Source organism: Manis pentadactyla, chromosome 5, assembly GCF_030020395.1.
Source record: "Manis pentadactyla isolate mManPen7 chromosome 5, mManPen7.hap1, whole genome shotgun sequence".
In the NCBI taxonomy this organism is placed as follows: domain Eukaryota; kingdom Metazoa; phylum Chordata; class Mammalia; order Pholidota; family Manidae; genus Manis; species Manis pentadactyla.
Window position 1 is genome coordinate 153,863,355 of NC_080023.1, and position 16,594 is coordinate 153,879,948.

General features: G+C 52.4%; 1 protein-coding gene across 5 annotated transcripts; it reads right to left on the reverse strand.

Annotated features, from left to right (window-relative positions):
* Nucleotides 1-2,403: 2,403 nt before the first annotated feature.
* Nucleotides 2,404-16,169, reverse strand: LOC130683883 (syntenin-2-like). 5 transcript variants are annotated; one of them, XM_057502900.1, is made up of 6 exons: nucleotides 15,914-16,127; nucleotides 8,317-8,387; nucleotides 7,611-7,679; nucleotides 6,871-6,971; nucleotides 3,211-3,369; nucleotides 2,404-2,821 (listed from the first exon to the last, which is right to left on the reverse strand). In XM_057502900.1, the coding sequence occupies exons 3-6, from the start codon at nucleotides 7,654-7,656 to the stop codon at nucleotides 2,777-2,779; spliced, it is 351 nt and encodes a 116-aa protein (XP_057358883.1). In that variant the 5' UTR covers nucleotides 7,657-7,679; nucleotides 8,317-8,387; nucleotides 15,914-16,127; the 3' UTR covers nucleotides 2,404-2,776. The 5 variants fall into 5 exon arrangements, with proteins under 5 accessions (XP_057358883.1, XP_057358882.1, XP_057358881.1 ...); XM_057502899.1 differs by having other exon boundaries at nucleotides 2,405-2,836; XM_057502898.1 differs by lacking the exons at nucleotides 2,404-2,821; nucleotides 6,871-6,971 and adding an exon at nucleotides 14,752-14,884 and having other exon boundaries at nucleotides 2,844-3,369; nucleotides 15,914-16,169.
* Between the last annotated feature and the right edge of the window lie 425 nt (nucleotides 16,170-16,594).

The window sequence follows — 16,594 nt, forward strand, 5'->3', positions numbered from 1 at the left end:
GCACTGTGGGGGCTCCCTCCCTCTGTGTCGGGGTCTCAGCATTAAGTGAGACAGCTCCTCTGTGCCTGCTGGGGAGAGGTCAGAGTGCAGAGGGAGATGCGCCCAGAGCCAGCCTGGCAGGCGGTGAGAGCACGTCTGGGCAGTAGCTGGTACCTGGGCCTCCTCCTAAGACAGGGACAGTCCAGTGCCCACCTCGCAGGCTGCTGCTATACCAAGAGAAGGGTGGGTTTGGTCATCAGTGACAGCCGTGGCCCTCCAGAGACTTCTTCTGCATGGAAGTGTCAGGCCCATCCTCCTGGGGCCTCCCTCTTGGTCCTGCTGCCCCTGCACTCCCCTCTCTGTTCCCCACAGATCGCTCCTCAGATCTACCAAATGCTGCACTTCAATGAACTGGCACCCACCCACCCGCCTGACTTGATGAAGCACAAGGTGCTAAGCAGCAGGGCCGGCTCCTTCACCTGGAGACCCACACCTTCCAGAAGGACCTGGATCCTGATAGGGAGACGGCACCCAGCACCACTGCCAGCACGCCCACTGCCTCCTCCACGTACACCTCATTGTCACCTTCAGCCCCGGCCTCTGGGTTTCCGGAGTACAACCTGTCCACCTCCCTAGGGCTGCAGTCCCCCCAGGTGTCCAGGTACATCGTGCAGAGGTCAGCAACCCCCATGCCTGTCAGCTCCTCCCCAAAGCAGCTCTCACGGCCTCTGAAGACCCCTCCTCTGTCCTCCGTGAAGAAGAGCTCCCGCATCAGGTTCTGAGGTGGCCCGTCCTTCTCCCCTGTCCTCCAGCAGGTACCCAGGCCAGGGGGGCCTGGCTTTCCCTGGCTTACCCCTACCAGGGCCAGGGATATAGGCCTCCTGGCTGTCTCTGCCCGGCCTGGCTGGTGTAGCTGACCTTCTTCCTCACCAGGGACTTGGAGAAGGAAATAAATGTTCTCAGATGTTGGAGTCCCACAGGCCCTGAGTTGGGCTGTGTGTCCCTCGTGCTCTTAGGTGCCAGGCTATGTCTCTGAGATCGTTTCATACTCCCCCTGTGAGGCCCTGGGCAGGCGCAGGGGGAGAGGCCTGCCCCCAGGAGGCGGGTGCAGCTGTCTGGCAGGGGGTCTGGGTGATGCCGCTGGGGTGAGCTATTTGGCTCTGAAAAGTGGTTCACCCTCAAGGCAAGAGTGAGGCCCAGCAGTCATCTGGAGGTAACAGTGGCTGTATGTCTCCTACCCCTGCTGTGTGTCTGTCCTCTTCCACCACAAGTGTTGCGGTCGGGGTCCGTGAAAACGAGAAACCGAGGCAGAATGACGTTTAATACAGAGGGCTTAGGCTCCTTTAGAGACTAAGCACCAAGCCAGGGTTCCCATGTGCTTTTATTAAGCTACAGCAAGTAAAAAGACAAGCATCAATTAATGATTATAGGATGAGTTTTTTCATCAAGCTAAATAATTGCAGACTATTCACCTCTTAAAGTTTATCTTCTGTCTCGTCAAGTCAACCACCACGTGAGTCTCACGGTGTGCTCCTTATCTGGGTTTACCTCGGAAAGGACAACGGGAACTGTTTGCAGTCCTTGTCACATCGCTCATGACTCGCACCAGATTCCAAGACGCAGCACCTATTCTCTCTTAGATTAGTTTCAGCTATAGATTAAGCTTAAACAGAAATTAAATTACAGCAAGATTAACTGCTGGAGTATCTACACTGGGGTATCTACAACCAGGCGCTCCTCTGCAGGGAACCCTCTGTTTACAAACTGTTCAGTCCCTCATGTAAGGGAGGCCCAGAGCGTGGATGGCACCTGAGCCTGGCTCTGCTACAGTCTGGCTTTGGAGTCCGCTGTTGACTCTGGGCTCATTGTCCCCCTCTGGCCCAGAGGCATCTGTCCAGGCCTCTGCTGGCCCACCATCCCTCTCAGCAGCACCACACTGGGTTCTGGGGCATTCAGAGACTCTGAACACCCAACAGCAGCCACTGCTGCTGTTCCACAGCTCCCATGGTGCCATCTAGGCTGGGGCTCACTGGAGCCATGAAAGGTGGGTTGCAGGCCTGGTTTCTCAGAGGTCTCTGCAGCTCTTGTTCCCACGGACCCTACTGCCCAGCCAAGGCTCAGCCCTGGGCAATGAATGTGTGGCTTCCCCTCTCTCTCTCTCTCTCTGCTTCCATCTCCCTTTCTCACTTCCCAGGGTGCAAGCACAGGGCTTCTCTCTCCTCTAGCGAGGAGTCCCCGTGTCACTGTGCCCCCTCCCTAGGGCCAGTGCATCCTCTCTGCTACGGAAAACTGTGATCTGAGCCCTCCAAGGCTTGGTTCTTGGATTAAAGATCAGGGACCACCCAGGAGCCCGGATTACTGAGGCCAAAATACATATGCATGCTGTACCCCAATGTCTTCCCTGCATCCATTTCCTAGGGCAGCTGTAACAAAGTACAACACACCAGGGGCTTAAAACAACAGAAATGTATTGTCTCACAGTTCTGGAGGCCAGCAGTCCGGTGTGGGCAGTGCCACGCTCCCTCTGTAGGGGAGAATCCTTCCTTGTTTCTCTGGCTTCCGGTGGTGGCCAGCAATACTCGGTTCCTTGGCTGGCAACGGCCCACTCCATCCCTGCCTCTGCTGTCACGTGGCCTTCTCCCTGTGTTTGTGTCACGTGGTCATCCCCTCCAGGTGTCTCTCCTCTTGTAAGGACACCAGCCATTCCACAGGACGACCTTGCCACACAACTGGGCCGCCACTGAGGCAGGGTTTCAACCCTGGGCTGCATCCCCAAGCTCTGGACTGTACAGGCCTCTCACAGAGGCATCAGTGTCCCTGGCTTCTGGCGACAGACAGCCATCTGGAAGCCAGATCCCTGTCAGTTGTTGGGTAGGGAGGAAGGGAGGTTCTGAGCCACAGGAGCCCCCAGAGGGGCAACCCATCCCTGCTGCTGCAACCCAGGCCAGCCCCAGGCCTTGGGGGAGGCAACTGAGAGGAACAGCTAGCGCCTGGGAGTTAGGCGGCACGCGGCTCTGCACCTGCCCTACTGGGGACGACCGCCCCCTCACCCCACCTCCACCGCGCTGCCGGCCCTGACGCTGACGCGAGTGCGCCGAACAGGGCAAAGCCCAGGACGTAATGGGAGCAGGGAGTGCCCGCAGCTGGGGCCTGCGGGGGGCGGAGGGGGCGCTGTTCAGACGCTCCCTTGTCCTCGGCGGTGCGTCCCCTCCGGCCGGCCCCCGGCCCTACCTGGTCAATGGCCCGCAGCCGCAGCCCGGTCTTCCCACGCTCATCCTTGCACAGGTGGATCTCGCGCACCCCAGGCTTGATCTCCGCACGCCGCGTGCCCAGGCTGTTCCCAGACACCGGCGCCACCAGCATGCCCGGCGAGGGGCCCGAGACCACTGTCTGCAGACACCAGGGGAACAGGGAGTCACGCGGGGCGGGGAGTTGGGGTGGGAAAAGGCGGATGGAGTGATCCCTGGGCCCTATCCCACCCGCGCACCACACACTTCTCAGGGGCAGAGAGGGAACAGGGTTCCATGAAGCCACCAGGGGGCGCCAAAGTCCCCCTAAAAACAGCGAGGAAAATGGGGAGAGGATGGGTATGCACAGAAAGGGGACCCTCATTTTCTAAGATAAACTGGTATTAGGAGAACACCCCATTAAAATACATTTAAAGATGAAAAAGATTTTCACAGCAAGTAGCAATGAGGAAAAGAGGGCTTGATTTGATTTTTGTCTTGAAAAAACTTAAGGTAAAATTGTAATAATGAATGAATGCTTTTCCCCTAAGACCCAGAACAAGGCAAGGATGTCCACTCTCACCACTGCTGTCAAACATGGTACTCGAAGTACTAGCCAGAGCAACAAGGCAGGAAAAGGAAATAAAAGGCATACAGACCAGAAATAAAATGGTCTCTATTTGCAGATGACATGATGGTGTACTAGAAAATTCCAAGGAATCTACAAATAAACGCCTAGAACTAATAAATGAGTGCAGGCAGGTAACAGGATAAACGATTGTCATACAAAATCAACTTTTCCTCTATCTACTAACAAAGAACATGTGGAAACTGAAATTTAAAGTACAATGCCACTTACAATCACTCAAAAAAAAGCCTACTTCGGTATAAATTTCACAAAACATGTGTAAGAATTGTATGCTGAAAACAACAAAAGACGGATGAAAGATAAAAAGATGGCAACAGAGAGATAGTTTCTATTCAAGGATTGGAAGAACACAGTAAAGCTGTCAATTGTCCCCAAACTGATACCCAGAGTGAATGCAATTTCTATTAAATCTCTACAAGATGTTTTGTCAATATAGGCAAGGTTAATCTAAAGTTTATATGAAAAGACAAAGAAACTAGACTAACGAAAACTATTCTGACATAAAGAGTAAAGTGGGAGGAATCATTTTACCAAATTTCAAGACTTACTTTATAGCTACAGTCATCAAGACAGTGTGGTGATGGTGAAAGACAGACACACAGTGAGTGAGACAGAAGAGAGAGTCCAGAAGCAGCCTCACACGTTAGGGCCAAGTGCTTTTTAACCGAGGTGCAAGAGCAGCTCAACGAGAAAGAACAGTCTTGTCAGCAAGTGCTGGGGAGCAACTAAACATCCATTGGCAAAAATATGAACCCTGACCCAAACCTCACACACCTTGTACAAAAATTAAATGAAATTATAAGCTTAATGTAAAACATTAAACAATAACTGTTTTAGAGAACGGTTTTAGAGGAAAACAAAGGAGAAAATCTTCAGGTCCTAGGTCTTGTATAAATTTCTCAAACAGGACACTGAAGCATGACCCACAAAAGAAAAAGAACAAATTGGACCTCAGCAAAATTTAAATTTTGTGCTCTGCAAGAAACCCTTTTGATAGGTTGAAAAGAGAAGCTACAACCCCAGGAGAAAGTATTTACAAACTGCATATCTGATAAAGGACTCTAAAATAAAGAACTGCCACAACTTGACTTAAGAAAGCAAACATTCCATTTAGAAAATAAGCAAATATACGAAGAAACATTTTTATGGTAAGAGTTTGCAGCTGGTAAGTTAAGCACATGAAAAGATGTTTGACACCACTAGCCATTAGGGAAATGCAAATTAAGATGGGGCAACCATAATGACAGGAATTATTATGGCAAAATAATTTGTAGTTTTGACAAAATTATAATGGCAAAAATTAAAAACAGGGACAACACCAAATGCTGGCGAGGAACAGGAACACTCATACATTTCTGGCAGGAATATAAAATGGGACAGCCACTCTGGAAATAGTTTGGCAGATTCTTAAAAAAAAAATTAAGTATACATTTATCACATGACCTAGCAACTGCTAGCAATTGCACTCCTGGGTATATATCCCAGAGAAATGAAAACATATGCCCATATAAACAGCTGCACACAAACATCCCCGATAGCTTGGTCTGTAATAACCAAAAACTGGGAACAACCAAGATGTCCCGCAACAGGTTGAAAATACAGCAGGGCCCACCGCGGAATCCTACACCACAGTGAAAAGGGAAAACCACGATGCCCACAGCGCCTGGGAGGCATCCCATGGGCATGGTGCTGTGAGTGAAAAGGCCAATCTGGAAAGGTCAAACATATATGACTGCATTTACATAACATTCTGAAACAACAAAATTATAGAGACAAAAAACAGCCCTGGTGGCCAGGGCTCAGGGAGTGTGAGGGGGACAGGGTGGCCTGATTATGAAGGGGCAGTGTGAGGAGACCTCTGTGGAGATGAAATAGTTCTATTCTTGATTATACCTGTGGTTACATGAGTCTGTTCAGGTGCTAAAGTAACCCACAGAGCTACAGACACAGGCTGTGCCAATGGAAAATGCCTGCTTTTAATATTGTGATACATTGAGCTACGTGAAATGCAGCCACTGGGAAAATTTGGTGAAGGTACAATCTTCTATACCCTTCTCTGTACTATCTTTGTGACTTCCTGTGAATCCATGATTATTCAAAAGTTAAGTTAAAAATTTTAAATAAAATGTTTTATAAATATATCTGTCATAGTTTCATCAAAATTTAGGTGAAATGAACCTATGTCCTAATGTAACTATAGACAACACAACGTTCTTTTCTATGTGTTTGCACTTCACAGCATAACTATTAAGGGGATCATTTTGGAGAAATATACCAGGGTGTCACCAGTTTTTCTCAGGGTCCCACAGGTCCCTGTCCCTGTCCGTTTCCTCCCGTGAGATCCTCCATCAGCTTTGTATGTGACAGTGGCAGTTCTCATTGTCACTTCCGTCAACTTCATGAAACCTTCCCGCTTTAGCGAGATTTGCAGTTGCCCTTTGCCACCCGTTTTCATGGGCTCAGGGAGAGGTGGCAGACCAGGACACTGACAAATGGCCCACAAGGATGCTGGGGTTGGGGGAGGGGGCTGTTGAGTGGGGATGGAGTCCATAAGTGAGCACATTTTCCAGAGTGAATATTTCTGCATCACCCATTCTTTGGCTCCCTGAAGCCACAGAGAGCAAGAATCGACCATCGCTGTTTAATTTGGGGGACCAGAGCTGGGTGACAAGGTCCTTCTGCTTGGCTCTGCCATCCACACTGCTGCTCTCAAGGCACAAGCAGCCCTTCCTGAGAAGCCCCCGGGTTCAGGCTGTGTTTAATGTCTTCCCTTCTTGTCCAGCAGGCTCAGGCCCACAGCCTGAAGCCAGAGGTCAGAGGGCAGCTAGTGGCCCCCCAACCCCAAGGCCCTCGGGAAACCACAAAGCCCCACAGCACTTGTGCTGAAGGTTCAGAACAAGAAATGCTGCCAGAAACAGTGGCAGGCATGCTGGGGAAAGAGGAGATTGAGGTCTGTTTAAACGTCAAGACCAAGGAACACTCTGTGCCCACACTAGGCAGGAGACGAATACCTACACGGCAGCCTTCTGGAGTCTGAAACAGGCTCCGCTGGACTTCTTGGCTGGAGAGGGAAAGACCCATATAATTTTCCAGTTCTGCCAGGTTTGGGTATAAAACTGATGGGAAGGAAAAGAGGAAGGAGAAAGGTGATACAGGGTGTGAGCGGAGCCATGCCTGCCTGGCTCCCAGGTGGCCGCTCGTTTTCACTGAGAGCCTGGGCCCTGGGATCTCCACGGCTGCAGTACATCCCCGAGAGCGTGTGTACCCCAGGGACATGGGACCTGCGGGAGGGGGCAGGGATGCTTGCTGGGGATGTGGGCCTGCCTTCCTCCAGGAGCACGTGAGACACCAAGTCCCTCGTGTGCCACTTTGGTGGTCAGCTCCACTGATCTTACTTGGCACTGGCAAGACATCCAACACAGAGAGCGGGACTGGTGCTGAGACCATGAGTGCCTTGCTCTTAAGAAATCCACAGTCTGTGGGAGGCGGGCGTCTGACCTGAGGGCTCACTGGCCTGAATCGAGACTGCCGCGAACATCTCTAAGGGCCAAACATCCTAGTCGCCTCGTGTGACCCCAAATCAGGGACGTTAGTGTCCCACTGAGCCGCAGCTTTCTCAGTGTCCCCCTCAAAGGGCTCTAGTGAGGCTTAAATGTGCATACAATGCTCAGCACAGTGGCATGCAAGATACAAGTGCTGGGAAATGGCCAGAGAGGCCACTCTCAGTCAGGAGCACCCCACCACAGCTCACTCACCTGAAGGCTGGGAGACAGCCGTGCCCTGGACCGGCAGGGCGGACATCCTGGGTGTGGTCTGGCCTGGGCCTGGGGAGGGGTGGGGAATGCTGGTCAGCTGTGGCCAGGACCCTGAAACACTTGTTGCCTGGGGCTCCCTGAGGCTGGTGGTCAGGGCATCAGTATGCTGGGGAGGCGAGTCCATACATCTACATCTTCCAGGTGGTGTGCAAATGTAAGCTCTGTAGGTGTCTATGCTTCTGCAGGGAGCTTCTTCCTGGGCCCATGACCTACCCCATGGCATGACCCTTTTACGACCCGAAGCAGCCAGAACACTGAGGCCCAGTTCACAACTAAATGCTCAGTTGAAGAGCCTCAAATTCTCAAAACCCATGGGTCCACAGGTGGGATGGAAGGTGAAGGGGTCTTTTAGGGGCCGAGCAAAAGTACCATGCCATGGGCTGTCATGGGGTGTGCTCTGGAACTGGCCTTATGGTGTGGGGTCCACCCAAACCCACATGGAGGAAGCTCGGGGCAGAGCAGGCCCAAGAGATGCCTGTCTGCAGCTGCTGGGTCTGTTCTGTTCCTGCTGCAACTCCACTGCCAGGGCCCCCGGGCACCTGCTCCACCCAGCGGGCCCTGCACTGGCCCCAACACCCAGCACTCTGCAAGACAAGCCTCCATGGGTTACCCTGAGGTAATCACGAAGGCTGCCGCGGCTGCTTACCTGAATGGCGTGGTCCACCTTCAGGTCCTCCAGAGATGGGTACAGGGTGGACATGGCTGTTCCTTAACACCCTGCAGGGCACACAGCGTGAGGAGGGGTGAGGGCTGAGAAGGCACGGACATCCACCACCTGCCCACGTGCCACTCAACACTCTCAGGATGAGAAAGACATTCGGGAGGCATTGCTGCCCCTGATCTGGAGATGGGGGGCTGGACCTTAACCCAAGTCTGGTTCCAAGTCCATGGCCTACACCCTCATTCCATCCCACCATGTTAAACTGACTTGGGGCTTTAGAATCTGGACCCAGGGTTCCACCCAGGTGGACATGCTGGCCAGGAAAGGCAGGACAAGGGGCATGTCCGTGCCTGATGTGTTTGAAAGGTTGGAAGGGCTTACAAGATCTGATCACTTGAGACCTAACTTCAACCAGCAGGTGTATAGTAGCACCTGCTGCATACCCAGCCTATGTCTGAGGTTTGCACAGCATTGTCCCACAATTACACAAAATCCAGTCCAGTGTCAAGAGGGTGGGGCCTTAATATTACAACAGAAAGGCAGTGAGGCACGTTGGAATTCCTCCCTGCCTCCCACCCTACTTCACCTCTGGGTACTTGCACTTGTACCATAAACCACTTATATGCAGCCTTGATCTTTGCCCCAGTGAAGTAAGACCAATGGAAATTCTTTAAACAGGCACACAGTCTGTAGCAGAATTCAAACACTCATCAGAGTATCGCTCCAAAGGGCAGAGGGGAGGGGTCTGGAGGAGCATCGGGAACATTTATTGAATAGCTTCTGTCCCAGGGAAGAATCAGTGGGACCTCAGAGCAAGGTACCTGAAGAAATGCAAAGGAAGCACCTTGGAAGAAAGGCTGAATTTCCCTCGTAGGTGAAATGTGGTGGGGCAGTTTGTCTTTCTGTGTTCTTTTTGGGTCACCCACTAACCCACTGGCCCTGTCACATCTCAAGGCCTTTGCTGGGCCAGTCCACTCCAGCCAGATGCCCTGCCCTGCCCCACGCCTCATCACCTTTGGTTCCTGCTGGACAGGCCTCCCCGGCTCCTCAGGTGACAAGGTCCCTGCAGCTCCCCGCAGGGCCCTGCTCTCTGGGAGATGCTGGGCCATCTTCCCGCCCCGGACTCATCGGTTATCCTCAGTCTGTCTCCCTGGCTGGACTGCAGTTCCTTTAGGTCAAGGGGTGCCCTTTTCACCCCATTGGGCCTACATGTGACAGGTGAGCACAGTAAAGGGATGCCTGGGTGCCACAAAGAACCAAGTGGGCTGTGGCAGGTGATGTGACTCCAGCCCCAGGTCCAGGTTACTCTGAGTGACCTAGAGGGGCCGAGGTCATCTTCATCCATCACTGCTCCTGCTCCTTCCTCTGTAGCTGCTGCTTTGACCCTTGTGTTAACCTTGACACCCCCCACCAACACACACCCACACCCACACACACACCATTCCTTCTAATCTGCCATCAAATCCCATCTGTCCCACATCCCAGCCCTAATCCCCTTGCTGTGTTCAGGCTTCCGTCATCACCCTGTCCCTCCCCAGGAGCCACAACATCCCCCCACGGGCCCTGCCTCCTCTCTTGCTGTTCTCCAGATGGATGGCAGCCAACAGGCCCTTCTGCAGGAGCCTGGGATTCTGTGCCCTTGCTTAAAGCCCTCCATGGCTCCCCACTCTCAGAATGTCCCCCACATTCAAGAAAGGGGCCCTCAAGGCCTACACGATTTCTCCAGAGACTGGAAAGAATGGTGACTCACAGGCCAGATGCAAACAGATTTTATCTGACCTAGCACAGTACGTTATACATTCAAATTAGCAGCCTAAATGCAAAACTCAAGACACTGCCTTAATAATCTCGTTTTATTAGGAGTACTGCTCCTAAAACACAGGAGGCTTTGGCAACCCTGGATGCAGCTGAGTAGTTGCAGTTGAGTTGCAGCAAACTCCCAGATGCCACAGACCCCACCACTCTCTATTCAGTCTCTTACACAGAGACACTTTACTCACTGGAGCTGAGTCCCAACTGGCACTGAGTCGCAACATTTGTTTGCAACCCCTCCCTAACTCTCCAGCTTCATTTTTTGCCTTGGGTCCTTTTCCAACCCCCACTCTCATCTCCAGCCACAAAGAGCTGCTTTCAGAACATTAAATTAACGGAATTTTCTCATGTCTCCAGGCCTTTGCATGTGCTGTTCCATCTGGATTTCCCCTCCGCTATCTCTACTCCCTGCCTGGCTAACTCCTAATCATTTTGAAGTCCCAAACCAAAAGACACTTCTTTCAGGAAGCTTGCCTTGATTTGTGCTTCCTACCTCCCCTTAACTCTGGCCCCATGTCCTAAATGCTAATGTTATCCATTTATATCTGTTCACATTTGAGTGTCTACTGAGTGCCAGGGCCCCTGGGCCTGTTTTTCTCATACTGGTCCTTCTGCTTGGCACACCAGCCTTCTCTGTGTGGGTGTGGATAAAGTGAAGGTTCCTATGGCCAGGATTCTCACCTGGCCCTGGTTGGCTAGCTCACTACACACATTTGGGCAATACGTTGTTACTGACTCTATATAAAGAGCTCCGCCCAGTGCTTTGGGCGACACGGTGGCACAGCTGCAAAGCTGCAGGAGAGCAGAGACGAAGACAGAGACTGAGATGGCTGAGCGGGTAGAGAGGCCCAGAGGCAGAGACCGGCTTGCTGCACGCAGACTCGCTCTGAGTGGACAGGATTCTAGTGACTGACCTGCCACCATGGAAATAAAGTTGGGTGTAATCCTTTCACCCCAAGAATGTTCTACTGTCATTTCTTTGGTCTCACTGAATCCATAGTGAACTTGCCCCGGCAACACAGTGGGGCTCTTTTCAAGTCTCAGCTCAAATGCTACCTCTCTGGCTGGCTTTGTCAGGCAATGGGAAAACTGCTAGTTGGCTGGTTCTTCTCGTGCTTCCCTAACCCTGATTTGTGCTGCCTCTTTTGTCAAGCTATTTATCATATTATTTGATTAATATCTGGGTTTTTCTCATACTGGACCTCACAAGGGCAGAGGCTATGTTCTGTTCACCACACTATGCTTCCCCATCGAAAGTGGTATAAATTGTTATTTGGCTGAATAAATCAGAACAGATTGGAAATTTGTGTGGACATTTTTGGGTGCCACAGACTGAGGGGACAGAACTAGCCTTTATGAAGCAGGGCATGGAGAACTGGACATCTTGGAATGCACACACAAAAGTTCACCACAACAAACTGTCCTCATGACTTGTACGGCTCACATGACTTTCCAGTATCTTCCCAAAATGTATGCAAAAACCTCATCATAACCTGTTCTACATACAAATACAATAAGATTTCCCCCGGTTTTAATATACAATATATTATCCAGAAATGCACATGTCAGGCTAATCGGGGGGAAGTTCACCCTTTTGGAAAATCAGTCTATCCTCACCAGGTGAGGATAGGTCACTGGTGAGTCACCAGAAACACACCCACGTACATCTGCATTTGTAGCTGTCACAGCAACTCCATGCGTGTATACAAATACATCAGCCTTCGACCCAAGATGTCGAATATAAACTTGGCAAAATTCAGTTGAATATTTTCTTGTATTAAACCTAAACTGCTCGTTTTATTATCTACAAGCGTGACTGAGTGTAATCCAGTCTGATGTTTACATAATGAAATGCGCCGTCTTTCCTTACAAATTACTTTTATTGCCCTAATTTCTCCTCTATAATAAAGACTGGGGCGTCATATTGATTTTTTTGCTCTGGACGAACCCGCCCGCTCCCTCAGACTCAACTTCCCGCTTTGTGAAATGGGAGCACTCCACGCGCTGGGGCAGCAGAGAGAGCCGCAGTGGTCCTGGGGTCTGTTCCGTTCTGCAGCCCCAGGCCTCAGTTTCCAATCTGTCACACCGCCCGACAACCCCCCGAGGACTCCCACCCGCCTCCAGTCGCTGCGGGCTACGGCGCCGGTGCGGAGACCCAGCAAGGACGCTACGGGGCGCTGCGGCGTCCAGAGCGCCTTCGTCGGTGGCCCCAGGAAGCCTTGCGGCTGCCGGGTGGGAAACGGCGGTTCGCTCTTCAAGCCGATGGTCGGCCGGGTGGGTGACTGGAGCCCACCCAGCCTCTCGCGCTCGGCAGGCGCCTGCGGCTGGCGCCGGTATCCACAAAAAGAGATCAGGTAAAGCAGCAGAGCAGAGGATGGGGGCTCGGTCGGGGTCCGCGTCCCCTCTTTGCCGGACTGGAGGTTGCGCGGATCAAATCGAGGTTTAAAGGGAGCGAGTGTCCCTTCGCCTGCCCACTACCCTGACCTCTGAGGGCCATTTACGGCCTCGGAAGGAAGGAGGATGAGGTTGACCGGCCCCCTGTTTGCCTGATAAGATTATGCGCTGAGACAGCTGTTGGGGGTCGAGGAGGCAAAGTCGACGCGGCTGCGCTCTGCGCTGCCTGTTGCCCGAACTGAAAAGGAAGCCCCCTCGCTCTCGGGGCGGTGCGGAAACGCCTTCAGGCCCTGAGTATGTCCTGCCCGTCGTGACGTCACGGTTCCTCCCACTTTTTGGCTCCCGCTCAACGGTTTCTTGCTGCGCGCTGACACCTGACACGGTGCTGAGCTGCAAGGGCCCCGCCCCGTTCCACGCAGACTGACCCTGGGATCTCACCCAAGAGTGCCCGAGTGAGAGAGCCTGCTGCTCAGGGTGGGGGTGTTGTGCTTGGCCGGGCACATCACCTGCCACAGCAGAATTGGACCCACTGCTGGTTATAAGAGTTGTTAGGCAGTTGGGTCTCTGGGGTGCTGGACAAATGGCTAGGGCAGCTGGGGAGGGTGGGGGTGGAGTGTCCTCCTCCAGGGATAGGGAGGCCCAGGTCTGAGTCCATCAGCTTTCCAGGTCTCTACCACCTCTTGCAGGTTATTCAAACTGAACTCATCTTCACCCAGCTTTACTGCCTCTCTGCAGTGGCCCCAGCAAACCTACCCCAAGGTCTGAGCCAGAAATCGGGGGGTTATCCTCAACTCCTGCTCTTGAAGCCACAGCCAGCTCTGTGCTCAGGATAAATCTCAAACCTCAACTTGGCATTCAGATCTCCGTGTCCTGTCTCCTGGCACCATCTTCAGTCTCACCTCCTCACTCTTCCACCTGCCTTCATTCCAGACACTTTGCTTCTTCTAGTTCTCACCTGCTAGTTCCTGATTCCTTCCTTTTGCAGGTGCTGTTCCCAGTCTCTAATACCATTCATGCCTTCTCCCCCTTGCTCATCTGGTGAACCATTCTTCCTTCAGTACTAAGCTCTCCCCAAAATCTCCACACCCACACACCACAGAATTAGGCAAGCCTCCCTTCTCTAGACCACAGAACATGACATTCACCTATTCGTCATTCATTCCACTAATGTTTATTAAGCACCTCTTGTGAGCAATTTCCTGGGTTAGATTTCCACTGTGCTGTATTCGTTTGCCTATCTCCCTCTCTGGTTGCGAATGCTGTTCATTTCTGAATCCTCAGTGCTGGGCCCAATGCCTGGCACACAACAGGGGTCTGGTTACTATTTCTTAAAAGAGTGGAGAAGCAGAGACAGAGGGAAGAGAGAATCCAAAAAAATCCCTTGAAGAAAAACCTAGGCCTGAAGTGAAGAAACATAATCCTGAGGAGGCGGATTGAAAGGCGGGCTCCTGAATCTGACAGTGGAGGAGGGCTCAGGTCAGTGATCATGGCTCCCACAGCCCACCGGCTCCTCTGGCAGGAAAAGAGCCACCTAACCGATCCCTTTTAGAGGAGTTTTTCTCTCTCACTGCACTTTCCAGAATTTCCATCCCTGAGCCAATGTAGTTTTTGATGTTATAAGTAATAACAACACCCACAGCAAACTGGCAGCGAGGCCTCAGAGATGAGTGGGGCTGAAAAGAGGTTGTCAGCCCCCATCTTTGGACTTTGTAATGAGGTCACTTCTTTGTTCCAAAGAGCTGAAACTCCGGGACTCCTACTTGTTTCTGGGGGCAACTCATCCATCCTTCAGAAGACAGCACGTGGGAGGGAAGCATGGGTTAGAATGTCAGAGGAAGAACTGGAAGGCCAGATTAGCCCAGAGATGTGATAAGTGGGGAAGGAGGAAGCTGTTGCTAGGCTGCCAGCATGTGCCTCTCCTCTCAGGGCTGTACTGCCTGCTGGAGAGGAACTGTGAGTTGCTTCAGGGAATGCAGATGCCCCTGGATCCAGGCCCAGGAGGGGCAGAGCAGGAGCAAAGACCCTGGGAGCAGGCAGGGCTGGATTCAGACTGCTGCCTCTGCCTTGTGAGAGCAAGCACGGACAAGTCCCTTTTGAGTGTCATTTCTTCCTCTGTATTGTGGGTAACCATACTTGTATCACAGAGTTATGATGGAGATGAAAAGAGTCTTAGAAGGAAGTGTGTGGAAAGCAGGTGGCACAGTACCTACTCACAGAGGGTGTGCAGGATCGTTAGCTTGGTTCCTTCCTTCAGTGCATCTACTGAGCACTAAGTGCCCCTACTGTTCTGGGGACGGTGAGAAGGGGGTGAGCCGACCAGTCTGTCCTGGAGGAGTGGTACTTCTAGCTGGATGGATAGGAACAAATGCTGTGTCCACTGGTGGGAATTGATGGGCGAAGGAAAGCGGGATGGAGGGTAGCGGGTGTCAGAAGGTCCAGAAGAGCCTCACTGTGGGGCTGACAGGTGCCTTAAGGACTAGGGAAGTGCCTTGAGGCTGAGGGCATAGCGCTGCAGCAGCCCTGAGATGGGAGGGCCCGTTGCGTGTACAGAACGTCTGCCCAGTGAGACTGAAGTCAGTCTTTCAGGGGGCACGTAACAGGAGAGGAGCTTGGAGAGGCAGTGAGGTCCAGATCCTCCCGGGCCTGTGGGCCATGGGAAGGATGTGGCATTTCCTCCACTGAGCTGGGGTCCCCTGGAGAAGTGTGAGCAGCAGAGTGACATGGCCCAACTTTGATTTTAACAAGCTCCCTCTGGCTGATGTTTGGAGAGTGGACTAGAGGGTAAGGGGCAGGAGCCCAGGTGAGAAGGCTGGGGAGGTAGGGTCATTAGTTTGGGCTGCCACATGTAACACCCCTGCCTGCTGCCCAGCCCCCAGCAGCCCCATTTCAGCACCATCTTCTGGGGCTGCTGCGTACACTGGCCCCCTGTGTCCATTACCTCACTCAGTTCTGACTGGGGGGATGTGTCCAGTGTCCACATGAAGAAACCAGTTCTGAGAGTGGCTAAGCCCCTGGCCCAGCTTCCTTGCCTGGTAGAGAACTTGTTGGTAGAAATAGCTTCAGGCAGAGAAGTAACAGAAACTGAGGCCTGCACTCAGTTTCTTAGGACAATCAGTTCTTTGCCTGGCCTTCCATGGGCCCGCTTCAGGGAGCAAGGTGTGGGTCCCATCTCTGTGAACACTGTCACCAGCAGTCAGGAGCCTGGCGCCCTCATGATACTGGAAGAAGGTCACTCGACCCTCAGACCTGGCCCAGGGCTGGGGTCGTAGGAGAAACCCCAGTTCACACTTGGCTCCCAGAGTGACGCGCCTTGAAAGGAAACTGCCAGGAAGTCCCAGAGGGTCAGGACAGTGAGGGAAGGAGGCAGGGCTCTTACCTGTGCCAGGTGCTGCTGCCCGTCCTTCTCCAGCCACTGCCGAGTCTGTTTCTCTCCTTGGAAGGTAGTGGCCCTTGTCCCAGCTGGGTTCCTGCTTGGGGAAGGGTGGTGCCGTGGTCAGCTGACTCACCTGGGACTGGGATGAGCCCAGGTGAGGCCCTTTGCCTGAGTAAACAAATCAGGTCACCTGCCCCAGCCCTAGTCTAGATGTGGTGGTGGGGTTAGGGGCACATACACCTGCTGTTGAGTGATATATGAACCAGGACCTTGTGGTCTTGAGGAAATCAGATTTGGGTTAGACACCGAGGCCTGCTGAGCAAAGTGAGGACAGTTTGGTGGGTCTCCAGGGTGTTTAAAAATGGCCACGCCTGTGACCCAGTATTTTCTCTCCTAGGACTTTGTTACAACAAACAAGTAGGCATTGGGGTCTGAGGGCCCATCACCACACTGGAAATTCCAAATGCCCTTCACTAGGGTCTAGTTAAATAAGCAGTATTTCTGGAAGATCACAAAGCTATCAAAAGTCATTCAAGGAAGAAGCCATGAGGAAGTGTTCCTGAGACACTGGCAAGATAGTGAAAAATCGATATTGTGGTTCTGCTCTTGAGTTTGTGTTTTGCGTTTTGGAAAGTGGATGTGCACTGGCAGCAGGGAGGGCATGTACTGAAATGCTGGTGGTCC

What these genes read in the sequence shown, in the direction of transcription:
- LOC130683883 (XM_057502896.1), bottom strand. Translation starts at nt 7,656, where the DNA reads ATGTCCGCCCTGCCGGTCCAGGGCACGGCTGTCTCCCAGCCTTCAG. An exon ending in GGCTGTCTCCCAGCCTTCAG is followed by an intron (nt 6,972 to 7,610) that starts GTGAGTGAGCTG and finishes CCTTCCCATCAG; the next exon opens with TTTTATACCCAAACCTGGCA. An exon ending in AGACTCCAGAAGGCTGCCGT is followed by an intron (nt 3,370 to 6,870) that starts GTAGGTATTCGT and finishes TGGTGTCTGCAG; the next exon opens with ACAGTGGTCTCGGGCCCCTC.